At 39.8% G+C, this 13,429-nt stretch overlaps 1 protein-coding gene across 1 annotated transcript in view; it reads right to left on the bottom strand.

Moving 5' to 3' along the window:
* LOC150077635 (radial spoke head 14 homolog) overlaps positions 1 to 6,096 on the bottom strand; it is a 172,958-nt gene extending 166,862 nt beyond the window's left edge. Inside the window, exon 1 of the mRNA XM_090385039.1 lies at positions 5,941 to 6,096. Within this exon, the coding sequence (XP_090241165.1) occupies positions 5,941 to 6,096 (156 nt within the window). The remainder of the gene's footprint in view (positions 1 to 5,940) is intronic.
* Positions 6,097 to 13,429: the final 7,333 nt, after the last annotated feature.

The following is a 13,429-nucleotide window of genomic DNA, read 5'->3' as shown; positions in this document are numbered from 1 at the left end:
ACTGCAGTTTAACATTCACAAATGCAAAGTACTGCATGTGGGTAGCAGTAACCCTAGAGTAACATACCAACTGTGTGGTACTACACTCAAGGTAGGGGAGAATGAAAAGACTTGGGATAATTGTTCAGTCAGATATGCAGTTTTCTCAGCAGTGCAGACAGATTGCCAGAGCAACTCACTGGGTCATGTCAATGATTTAGAGGAATTTTGCTAGCAGGGATAAGGTGATTATCCCTTTGTATAAGGCAATGGACAGGCCACACCTTGAGTACTGCATACAGGGCTGGAGGCCTCATATTAGGAAGGATGGAATGAGTACAGAGAAGGGCAACGAGATCGGTGAGGGGAACAACAGGTTGCATTTTCCAAGAAAAACTTAATTCTGCAAACTGCAGTGTTCTGGAATTAAGAAAGACGTAATTCTGCAAACTGCAGCCTTATACACCTCAATCAGATCACCTGGCAGGTGCCAGGTGATGTGATTGAAGTGTATAAGGCCTTTTAATGGTTTGAGCGAGCTCGATGCTAATGGAATTCTTCCTCTTGCTCAGATTATGCACTTGAGGGAGCATTAATTCAAATTGAGGAAAGACAGTTGTAGAATAGATGTGCAGAAATTTGCCTTTAGCCAGCAGGTGGTTGATTGTTGGAACAAATTTCCATCTGTCGTTGTGGAAGCTGATAGCTTAAATAAATTCAAGGAAGAACTGGACAGATGTTTGGAGTAAATAGATGGGTAAAACGGAATGTTTTTTTTCTCTCTCTCTCTCTCTTTTTTTTTTTTTTTGCTGATGATGTCTAAGCTTGCTATCTTGCATCCTATGCATTTACTAATGCTAATAATATTCTATAATATCTGGCTAATATCATATGTAGCACACAAATGTCCAATTTTATAAGTTCCCCTCCTCCTCCTTTTCATAGAATAGTAGTAGTGGCATGTGATGCAAGAAAGCAAGTGAATGAGCTTATGCAGCATCAGCCAAAAAAAAAAAAAAATTTCACATTACCATTCCCTCTAAATGTTTGTCCAGTTCCTCCTTAAATTTATTTAACCTATCAACTTCCACAATGACAGATGGAAGTTTGTTCCAGCAATTCACCGCCCACTGGCTAAAGGCAAATTTCTGCACCTCTGTTCTACATCTGTCTTTCCTCAATTTGAATTTACGCCCCCTTAGGTTTGTAATCCGAACAAGTGGAAGAATCAAATCAGAATTCAGCGTGCTCAACCTGATCACCACACAGGTGCCTAGTCAGGTGTCTTAAGTTCAGCAATTTGCTGAACTTAAGCCCCTCTTGGTAAGAGGATCCCTTCATTCCCCTCATGCTCAAGCAAATCTACATCCTTCCTAAAGTGAGGCCTCCAGACCTGTACGCAGTACTCAAAGCGTGGCCTGACCATTGCTTTATACAGAGGGACAATCACCTCCTTTTCCCTGCTAACAAAATTCCAATATATCATTCACAAAACCCAATGACCTGCCCTGGCAGCCTGTCTGCATTGCTCAGAAAACTTCATATCTGACTACACAATTACTCCCAGGTCTTTTTCATTTTCTACCACCTTAAGTGTAGTACCACACAGTTGGTACGTTTCTCTGGGGTTACTTCTACCCATATGCAGTACTTTGCATTTGTCAAGGTTAAACTATAGTTGCCACTTCTTAGCCCATCTGCCCAAATTATCTAGATTACGTTGCAATAGCACACTGCCTTTACTGTCATTAACAACCCTGCCAACCTCTGTATCATCTGCAAACTTCGACACTAAGCCTGATATGCCTTTATCAATATCATTGATAAATATACAAAACAACAGTATACCCAACACCAAACCCTTTGGGACTCCACTAATAACATGTGACAGTCAGGCCTTCTGGCCCCCCCTCCCCTTCTGTTTAAGTATCAAATTTACTACTAAATTGCACACTACCTGCCAGAATAATGGAATTGTAGAATTGTTTTATAACATACGATACTTTTGTGACAAAAGGAATGAAAATACAGTGGGATGTCTGTGGTGACAAACTGACTCTGAATTTCTGTTATTTTCTTTGAGAATACTAACTTTTCTTCAAAAATACTAACTACTAATTAATCCTAGTGCAACTTATTGAGCACTGTTTTCATCACAGACCTTGCCACCTTCACAGTGTTATCCCTGGGAGATGTACTTCCACCGATCTCCTTCAAACATTGTCTCACATACAGGAAACTTTGAATTCTCGAACGCAGCTTGACATAATTTATTTTGACGTTAAATCTGCATATGGTAGGATTTCCATCACATCACTTAACATCCTGAAAAACTACTTCTAGATCTCCAATAACCTCCTCTCTGTATTGAAAAAAATTTTGCAGGAAAGACGACTCCTTGTTTAGCACAATGGTCTCTCACAATCCTTTACTGTCTTCAGAGGGATTCCACAGGGTGGCATTTTGTCAGCAGCTTTGGAAACTCTGCTAGCAAATTTCCAAAACACGACGTCGTATGCTGACAATCTGAAGCTTTTCAGTATTTCGGATCAGCTGGAGCAAGCACTCTCTCTCAAAAGATCTGCAACAAAACAAATCTGTGAGATACGCACCTTTCTTCAATATATTGGTCTTGAACTAAATGCCAAAAAATCTGCCCAGATGATGTTTACAAAAAGGAGAATAATATCAATGCACATCTCTATACATGGCCATCAACTCTCACAAGGACCTAACCTTGGTCTAGGATTTGAACTTGTCTTTTCAGGGGCACTTCAAGGTAGAAACAAATTCTTCTCAGCCCTTTGGTCGGCTTGACAGGAACTGGTAGGTTACCACAACAGCAAGCTGACAACTAAGTATATCCGATCTTGTGTAGTAACGGTAGCTTTCTACACATCGGAAATCTGGTCCCCTCCAACCTACCAGCAGCAGCAGTTCTTGGGGATAGGATTTCAGGACATCCCCTTACTATCTCTGGGAGTATACTACATTTGCTGCATGGAATGACCTCTTGGAAGCAAATCATCACCATTCGCAACATAATTACCCTCTCTAAGCTCATTTCCGGTAAACTAGATGCTCCCAGCATTGAAAGCCTCATCATCCTGCCCAAGAATAACAGAAGAATAAGTAATTGGCAAACATCTGTGATCCGACCTGCCCTCAACCAAATCAGCTTGTTCAGTCATATGTTCCCAGCAAACACAACTGGACTTCTCAACGACTTGAATATCAACCCTGAGGAAATTTGCGTTGAGAAGGCCTACAGAACAAATGTTTATGCAGATACGCCATCTTGCAATTTTAGACCTTCAGTTCATCATTGTCCTATGTGATTTCTGTAAATGAGGATCATCTGTGCTCCTGTTCCAGTCAGCCTACAGCATCCTGCTGGCATCCCCACACTCTGCTTAGACAGATGCTGACGGTATACTGAGCATTTATGTTGAACATAATTTGTCTTTCCTTGTATTTTTGTGTCTGTTATATTACCCAATATAGATTTTGTATTGCTATGTTATGATTTTGTTTACCCTCCTAGCATTTGATTGCTATCTAGGGGTGAATGTAACTTTTACTTTATCTGAATTAAATATAAAAAAAAAAAAAATCTTTGAAAGCCTTTGGGATAGTGAAAAATATGCCGTTGTGATGAAAAGCAATGTTTCGCTACAGACTTGGTCGGACACAATGGAGTAATCTAAGTGATATTGTCTACTAGACAAGACTGCAGCAATAATTCAGACACAGCATGGGTCGTTAAGGGAAAGTCTTGTCTGACAAATTTGATAGGATATTATGATGTGGTTACAAAGGAACTGGATGCAAAAAATAATTTTGATATCATATATTTGGATTTCAGGAAAGCTTTTGACACTGTTGCACATGGAAGAGTATTGTACAAATTGGAGCAGAATGGTATTAAGGGTAAGTTGCTACAATGGATAAAAGGATGGTTAAGTGGGAGAAGACAGAGGGTGGTAATCAATGGGTGCTGCTCTTCTTGGACTAATGTTATTAGTGGAGTCCCACAGGGTTCGGTGTTAGGTCCACTGTTGTTTTGTATATTTATCAATGATATTGATGAAGGTATATCAGGCTTAATGTCGAAGTTTGCAGATGATACAAAGGTTGGCAGGGTTGTTAATGACAGTAATGGCAGTGTGCTACTGCAACAGGATTTAGATAATTTGGGCAGATGGGCTAAGAAGTGGCAACTGAAGTTTAACCTTGACAAATGCAAAGTATTGCATATGGGTAGAAGTAACCCCAGAGAAACGTACCAACTGTGTGGTACTACACTTACGGTGGTAGAAAATGAAAAAGACCTGGGAGTAATTGTGCAGTCAGATATGAAGTTATCTGAACAATGCAGACAGGCTGCCAGGGCAAGTCATGGAGTGTTGTCAATGATATACAGGAATTTTGTTAGCAGGGAAAAGGAGGCGATTGTCCCTCTGTATAAGGCAATGGTCAGGCCATGCCTTGAATACTGTGTGCAGGTTTGGAGGCCTCATTTTAGGAAGGAAGTAGATTTGATTGAGTGTGTACAGAGGAGGGCAACAAGATTGGTGAGGGGAATGAAGTGATCCTCTTACCAGGAGAGGCTTAAGTTCTGCAAATTGCAGCAGCTGGAGACTAGGCACCTATGAGGTAATCTGATTGGGGTGTATAAGGTCTTGAATGAGTTGAGCATGCTGAATTCTGATGGGATTCTTCCACTTGTTCAGATTACGAACCTAAGGGGGCATAAATTGAAATTGAGGAAGGACAGATGTAGAATAGATGTGTGGAAATTTGCCTTTAGCCAGTGGGTGGTTAAGGGGCTCACATCTGGTGAGTATGGGCTTGGCACACCCAGGGTCCTGAGCTGGATATCATCATTCTTCTCTTTCTTGGTGATTCCTTTCTACTCTCTCTCTCTCTCAGTCAGGGTAATAGGGAAATTTTTTTTTTTTTTTTTTTGCTGGTGCAGTATAAGCCTCAGGCTTCCTTGCACCATATGGCTAATAATAATAATAATAATAAAAATTGCTGGAACAAACTTCCATTTGCCATTGTGGAAGTTGATAGATTAAATAAATTTAAGGAGGAACTGGACAAATATTTAGAGGGGATTATTTTGTAATTTTTTTTTTTTTTTGGCTGATGCTGCATAAGCTCATATGCTTGCTTTCTTGCATCACATGCCACTACTACTACTACTACTCATTTGGAGCCACTCAACCTTCATGTCGCAAAAATATAAACGGTAAAAAAAAAAGGGGGGGGGGCATTTCATACAAGACTAAAGGGACTATTAAGGTAATACAAAAATAATCAATTACTCAGGGTCGTGCTTGGCCATTTTAGTACCTGGGGCAAGAATGAAAAATTTAGCCCTACTGTTAATGAATGCAACGTTCGCAACTATTTAATCTTTCTTTGGCGCCCCTTTTAGCTTTTAACCTGAGGCAAGAGCCTCGTTCGCTTGACCTTTGGTACATCTCTGCTTGAACTACTAATCCCAATCGGTGTCACCAGATTAAAAATTTTCTCGCTGGCCCCGATAGCCGGACTGGGAAGCTCGTTCCCTTCCTGAATCGTCCCACAATTTGTAGTTTCGATACTGGTCGGGGCACCTCACGGTATTAGTTCTTAACTTATTAAAATTAATAAGTGTTGTTAATATATTCTTCGTTTTGGAGAGGAAGAGGCATATTTAATCTAAAGTATTTCTCTCGGTGGCACCTCATCCATAAATAAAAAGTTTATGGATGAGGTGCCACTGAGAGAAATACTTTAGATTAAATAGTTTAATTAAATTATTTTAGTTTATTCAGAAGTGACTACCTCTGAGGAAATTAAAATAATGATAAAAACAAATCTCTTCATTTTGTCGGCTTAGAATAACAAAAGTGATTGGGACGATTCCACCTGAATTTTTATGTAAAAAAAAAAGAAAAGAAATAAACGTACCAAAACAGGCAAAGCAAGACAGCCAAAGGCAATGTTTTCTCGGTGGGGATGGAGTGTGAGTGCCCCAATTGACGTTAATGGAGTGTGCGGTAATCGTTTCATGCCGTTCCAAATTTCGCACTTCGAAAAACTTTCGAAACATCCGCCGTTCCTCATTCATTCCTTTCCGGTTACCCATTTGAACTAATTTTTATTTTTTAACAGACTTGTTTGAAAGGAACATTTTATGGTTATTAGAATATGTACTCAATTGTAGAATTACTGTTTTCGGATTTACAAATATTCAAGAACGTGCTAAAAATAATTCCGATTACGCTACACAATATTAGAAATTTATGGCATATTGCTCTTGCTGGGATGTATCAGTGCGCTTTACGTCACGGTTGAAAATCAAGGTCAGCGGCAGTTACTTTATCGCTTCTGATCGTTTACAGGGCAGTAGGTAGTAGTAATGGAGGCATGTGACGCAAGAAAGCAAGCGTATGAGCTTATGTAGCATCAGCCAAAAAAAAAAAAAAATTCACACATCCATTCCCTCCAAAACTTTATTCAGTTCCTTCTTGAATTTATTATTATTATTAACTGATGATATAGGGATCCTTATGTGCTGTGATGTAATTAACCCCAGGGGCTCACATCTGGTGAGTATGGGCTTGGCACCCCCGGCGTACTGAGTTGGATATCATCATTCTTCTCTTTCTTGGTGATTCCTTTCTGCTTCTTTCTTTCTCTTTCTCTCTCTCTCTCTCTCTCACTCTCAGGGTAACTCGGGAATTTTTTTTTGCCTGGTGCAGCATAAGCCCCAGGCTTCCTTGCACCATACGGCTAATAATAATGACTAGTCGCTCGTGCGCGGCTATTAGCTTTTTATCTCACTTTAATTTATTTTAATACATAAATGTAATTAAACAACCGTAGAATAGAAGGTGCACTTTCCTCTCTTAGGCAAAATTTTAAAGCTCATAATTTAGTAATTTTTAAATTTATAATTTCTTTAAGTTGTTAAAATTTCATGACTGCTATGTACGTGGTGAAACTTTCAACAAACTAAGCGGATTACTATGAGGTGAGTGCTGAAAATTAAGCTATCCTATATCTACGATCTAGTTATTATTATTATTATTATTCAGTTTATCATTAAGCTTAATTTCAACCCCTGTACAGCTGGTTGACTAGAAGGGTGTACATAGAATTATAAGTGAAAGACATTATTATTATTATTATTATTATTATTCTTATATTATTTCTCCCTGATTGGGAGTTCCACCTCGTGACGGGTATTACTACCAAGTACACAGGGTTGTTGTTGTTATGTCTGGTGTTACTGTTGGTCGAGGAACTCTCTGACTATCCTACAGGTGTTCAATATTGCGACTTAGCATTAGCATTAGCATTAGTAGAGGCATACGATGCAAGAAAGCAAGCTTATGCAGCATCAGCCAGCAAAAAAAAAAAAAAACTTCCACTTCACCCCTCCGTTCGTTCGAAATACCTGTCCAGCTGAGCCTTATATTTATTTAGGCTATCAACTTCCACAACAAGGGATGGAAGTCTGTTCCACCAACCAACTACCCGCTGGCTAAAGACAAATTTCCAGACATCTATCATACATCTCTCTTTCCTCAATTTGAATTTATGCCACCTCTCAGCCCATCTGATCAACCTTTCCAGATCCTGTTGAAGCAGCATAGTGTCAGTAGTGTCCTTGACAACCCTGCCAACCTTTGTATCGTCTGCAAACTTGGACATTAAGCTTGATATACCATCATCAATATCATTTATAAATACAGAAAACAATAATGGACCCAACACTGAACCCTGAGAGACTCCACTAATAACATTAGTCCACGATGAGCAGTGTCCACTGATTAGGAGTCTGATTAGGATTTGGAGTTTGAGCACGAGAGTTTCCTGTGCGGACGTGCCTTTCTGCCGCTACTGGAACAGAGAAGTTTTTTCTGATTTATATTCTGCTTTATTAGTTTAAATTGACATATTAACTTATTTCTAGAGTAGCTTTATATTCCTATTTACGGTACTTAAAGTTAAAGTAACTTAGATAGAGATTTGTAGGTATTACTTAGTATCGGAAAGGGTATCAAATACACGAGTTTACCGTTCATAGACAGCCGCCATAGTTACGTGAAAATTAATCAGTAAATCTATTAATCTTGTCGAACTTCATTGGCAATTAAATTGTTCTTTTAACTATATATATATAACGACTTAGAGTACAAACGTAACAAATAATTAATACATACTTGATACTCGTTCGTGAATTCCCGCCATTTTTACACGATAGCATAAGCTTAGTGTAGTATAGTGCATAATATAATATTGTCAATTATTCAGTAAATCTATTAATCTTGATAAACTTTATTGTCAATTAAATTGTATTTTTAACTCTATAAATATATATAACGACTTAATCGTAACAAATAATTAATACATAACTATAGTGGTACACGTGATACGGAAGTTGTATAAAGGGAACACTAGATACCGAAAAAAAAAAAAAAACAATATATATATCCATATATATATATATATATATATATATATATATAATATAACTTAAGGATTTAATTTTTGTTTTAAATTTTATTGAATTACATTGGAATCATGACTCTAACCAGAGCAGCAAAGCAAAAGGCTCAAGCTAATGGGAGTGCTGTGGTTCAGGGGAGAACTGAGGGGGCCAGTTGCCCTCTGAATCACAGTCTATTAAAATGCACTGTTTGCTTGATGTTTGCGGAGCAGTTGGGTACGGGACATGATACTGCCAAGGGGGATGTCTTTGTGTGTGCACGATGTAAGGAGTGCAAGGAAATCAGGCGACAACTCAGCGTTGTTATGGGCCTTTATGAGAGCTTGAAGGACAGGGTGGATGCCCTCGAAGGAAATAAATTGAGGGGCCCATCAAGCTCTCAGCTGCCCACATCAACGCCAGAGCTTGCACTTGGTCATCAGGCAACACAGAAGCAGCCCCCTAGGCAGAATGCGCTGGTCCCACAGGAACTAGTAGTTGTTGGTGACTCTATTGTCAGGGAAACGGGGAACATGCTTTATAAAAAGGATAGGTGGAATAGGACCAGGGTATGTCTGCCAGGGGCAAAGGTTGATGACATTGTAGAGCGGATATCATCTTTTAAGGGCACAAAAGGTGATATAGTTGTACACGTTGGCACGAATGATATTAAGAGTAGGAGACCGGCGGAATTACTTAGCAAGTACAGGTCACTGCTGAAAAAAAGCAGTGAATTAGGGTTGAACTTGAAAGTGTCTGCAATTCTGCCCAGACACGATAGGAGGGAGTATATGATGAGAGCCTTGTCGATCAATTCGGCCCTGGAGGGATTGTGCAAGGCTCAAGGGGTAGAATTTTTTTCAGCCTGGACCGTACTTGTTAACAGGAGAGATTGCTTCTACAGGGATGGGATACACTTAAATAGAAAGGGTGCAAGAGTTTTTGCTGATGCTGTCGAGGCAGTGTTAGGTGGGTCGGAAAACTGCTAGTTGGGGGGGATACAAGGACTAATAGATTAACAGTAGCCACTGGCAGAGGTGGAAGTGATTCTTGCACTGCTTCTATTGAAATGAGCAGAAGTCTGAAAAACAAGATGCAGGATATTTCAGAGACTGCTGGTAGTCATTGCGTTACAAGTAAACACATGGGTTGTGTTAGGGTAGCTAAGAATAGAAACAGGTGCATGTATACCTGCGTGTACACCAATGCTAGGAGTTTGGTAAATAAATTTGATGAATTTGAGGTATGGCTCAAAACATCAAAGGCAAATATTGTTGGGATATCAGAGACGTGGTGTCACACAGATATAAGTAATGCGGAACTCGAATTTGGGGAATACAATGTGTATAGAAAGGATAGACAGGACAGGAGGGGAGGAGGGGTTATGCTATTAATTAAGAAACACATAAAGTCCAAGGAAGTGAAGCCAGTCGACATCGATGGACAGGGCAGTGCCGAATCAGTTTGGTGTGACATAAGCATAGGGAAATCAAAATTGAGAGTAGGAGTGTGCTATAGGCCTAATGACTCTGATGAGTATAATAAGATATTGTACAGGGAAATAGAGTGGGCCAGTAAATCAGAGAGTCTTATAATGGGGGATTTTAATTTCCCAGATATTGACTGGAATTTGTGGGTTGGTCACTCGCACACTAGCAAGGCTTTTGTGGATTTATTGGATGATTGTTTTCTACATCAGCATGTTCGTGAGGCAACAAGAGGGAGCAATACTCTTGATCTGATTATCAGTAGTGACTCTTCATGCATTAAGAACCTGCAGATAAATGAACCACTAGGTGGCAGTGATCACAGTGTGTTGAAGTGGGATTTACTCAAGGAGGTAACTACCATCAGAGGTAAAGGGAAGGGTTTTTGTTTTCGTAAAGGCGACTATGATGGTCTGAGACAGTATTTAAATTCTATACAGTGGGACCAACTGATGATGTTACCAACAGCAAACTCAAAATGGGAAGCATTCAAGGAACTAATCTTGGAGGCTACCAGGCTTTACATACCAACTAAGAAATATTGTTCAAGGTTTAGGCCTAAATGGTTGTCAGATGAACTAATGAGACATGTGGCAGAGACGAAAAATGCATGGGATACATATAAATTAATGGGTGACATGGAAGCCTATGATAGATATAAGTTGGTCTGTAACCAAGTCACAAAGGAGATTAGGCAGGCAAAGGCAGACTACGAAAAATCCTTGGCAAAGGATGCAAAGAAAAACAGAAAAGAGTTCTTTACATACTTGAACTCGAGAAGGAAAGGGATGAATCAGATTGGTCCACTGGATATTGATGGTTCAACAGTTGAGGATCCTGCTCAGGTGGCTAACAATCTAAACGAGTATTTTGCATCTACATTCACGCATGAGGAGTTATTCAGGAAGGAGAATGATGTAGGTAAAGTAAACATTGGCAGTGAGCTGGATGATTTTGTAATAACTGAGAGGAAAGTGGAGGAGAGATTGTTGAGGATAAACATAAAAAAGGCACCTGGGGTGGATGGGATCTATCCAGTTATATTAAAGGAGGCAGCAAAGGAAGTATGCAAACCCCTAGCCATAATTATGAGAGCTTCTTTGGACTCAGGGGAGGTACCCATAGACTGGAGATGTGCAAATGTAACCCCAATTCACAAAGGAGGATCAAAGGCTGACACAAGTAATTATAGACCTGTTAGTTTAACTTCTGTTCCAGGTAAATTAATGGAGGCACTGGTTAAAGAAGCACTGCAGGATCATCTAGACAAGAATTCAGTTATAGCTCAGACGCAGCATGGTTTTGTTAAGGGCAGGTCTTGCCTGACCAATTTGATTGGATACTATGATGTAGTCACAAAAGAACTGGATGCAGGGAATAACTTTGATATTATATATTTGGATCTTAGAAAGGCTTTTGATACTGTTGCACATGGAAGACTGCTGCACAAATTGGAGCAGTGTGGCATTGGAGGCAAATTGCTGCTATGGATAAGGGGATGGTTGAGTGGCAGAAGACAGAGTGTGGTAATCAATGGACACTGCTCAACGTGGACTAATGTTATTAGTGGAGTTCCTCAAGGTTCAGTGTTGGGTCCGTTGTTGTTTTCGGTGTTTATGAATGATATTGATGATGGGATATCAAGTTTAATGTCCAAGTTTGCAGATGATACAAAGGTTGGCAGGGTCGTCAAGGACACTACTGACGCTATGCTGCTGCAACAGGATCTGGAAAGGTAGAACAGATGGGCTGAGAGGTGGCAAATGAAGTTTAACATTGACAAATGTAAAATACTGCATATGGGAAACAGTAACCCCAGAGCAACGTATCAACTCTGCGGTACCACACTGACAGTGGTGGAGAATGAAAAGGACCTGGGGGTAATTGTGCAGGGAGATATGAAGTTCTCTGAGCAGTGCAGACGAGCTGCAAGAGTAGCTCATGGTGTCTTGTCAATGATATACAGGAATTTTTCTAGCAGGGATAAGGAGGTGATTATTCCCTTGTATAAGGCAATGGTTAGGCCACATCTTGAGTACTGTATACAGGTCTGGAGGCCTCATTTCAAGAAGGATGTAGAGCTGCTGGAACGGGTACAGAGAAGGGCAACAAGATTAGTAAATGGAACAAAGGGTTGCTCTTACGAAGAAAGGCTTAAGTTTTGCAAATTACAGAGTCTGGAGACTAGGCACCGGCGAGGTGATCTGATAGAGGTGTATAAGGCCTTGAATGGTTTGAGCATGCTCAATGCCAATGGGATTCTTCATCTTTCTCAGAATAATCACCTCAGAGGGCATAAATTCAAATTGAGGAAGGACGGATGTCGGATAGATGTGCGGAAATTTGCCTTTGGCCAGCTGGTGGTTGGTTGGTGGAACCGACTTCCATCACTTGTTGTTGAAGTTGATAGCCTAAACAAATTTAAAGCTCAACTGGACAGGTATTTCGAACGAACGGAGGGGTGAAATGGGAGAGGGTTTTTTTTTTTTTTTTTTTTTGGGCTGATGCTGAATAAGCTTGCTTTCTTGCATCGTATGCCTCTACTAATGCTAATGCTAATGCTAATTACCACTCTCTGTCTTCTCCCCCTCAACCACCCCTTTATCCATACCAGCAATTTGCCTCCAATGCCACACTGCTCCAATTTGTGCAGCAGTCTTCCATGTGCAACAGTATGAAAAGCCTTTCTAAGATCCAAGTATATAATATCAAGTTATTCCCTGCATCCACTTCTTTTGTGACTGCATCATAGTATCGAATCAAATTGGTCAGGCAAGACTTCCCCTTCACAAAACCATGCTGTGTCCGAGCTATAACTGAAGTTTTGTCTAGAAGACTTTCTAGAGTTCCTTGTAGGTGTTCGCTGGGAGACCTATTGCTGCTAGGCTGTTATGTAGGGTCTTTGGTACCATGCCCGCGGTTGACACGATGATCGGGATGGTCGTTACTTATTATTATTATTATAATTATTTCATTTATTGTAAACGAATTCTCTTGAAAAATAAAATTGTATTATATTGTATTGTATTATTATTATTATTATTATTATTTCTTCCTTGCATATGGTGCAAGGAAGCCTGAGGCTTATGCTACACCAGCCAAAAAATAAAATTCCCACGTTACCCTGAGAGAGAGAGAGAGAGAGAGAGAGAGAGAGAGAGAGAGAGAGAGAGAGAGGACATTAGATAATGTTTGACCTTAAAATTTTGGGATAACATATGTATAACATGTCGTATAATATATAACATATATATGTTATATAACATATATAACATATAATGTTTCCGATGCTGGAGACCAGTTGTTAGCATTAGCATTAGTAGAGGCATATGATGGAAGAAAGCAAGCTTATGCAGTATCAGCCAAAAAAAAAAAAAAAAAACGTTCCCATTTCACCCCTCCGTTCGTTCCAAATACCTGTCCTTAAATTTATTTAGGCTATTAACTTCCACAACAACGGATTTAGCCGCTAGAC

This window comes from Mastigoproctus giganteus, chromosome 11 (genome assembly GCF_048544385.1).
Source record: "Mastigoproctus giganteus isolate SK-2022 chromosome 11, ASM4854438v1, whole genome shotgun sequence".
NCBI lineage: Eukaryota > Metazoa > Arthropoda > Arachnida > Uropygi > Thelyphonidae > Mastigoproctus > Mastigoproctus giganteus.
This window is presented reverse-complemented; position numbering and strand designations above follow the sequence as displayed.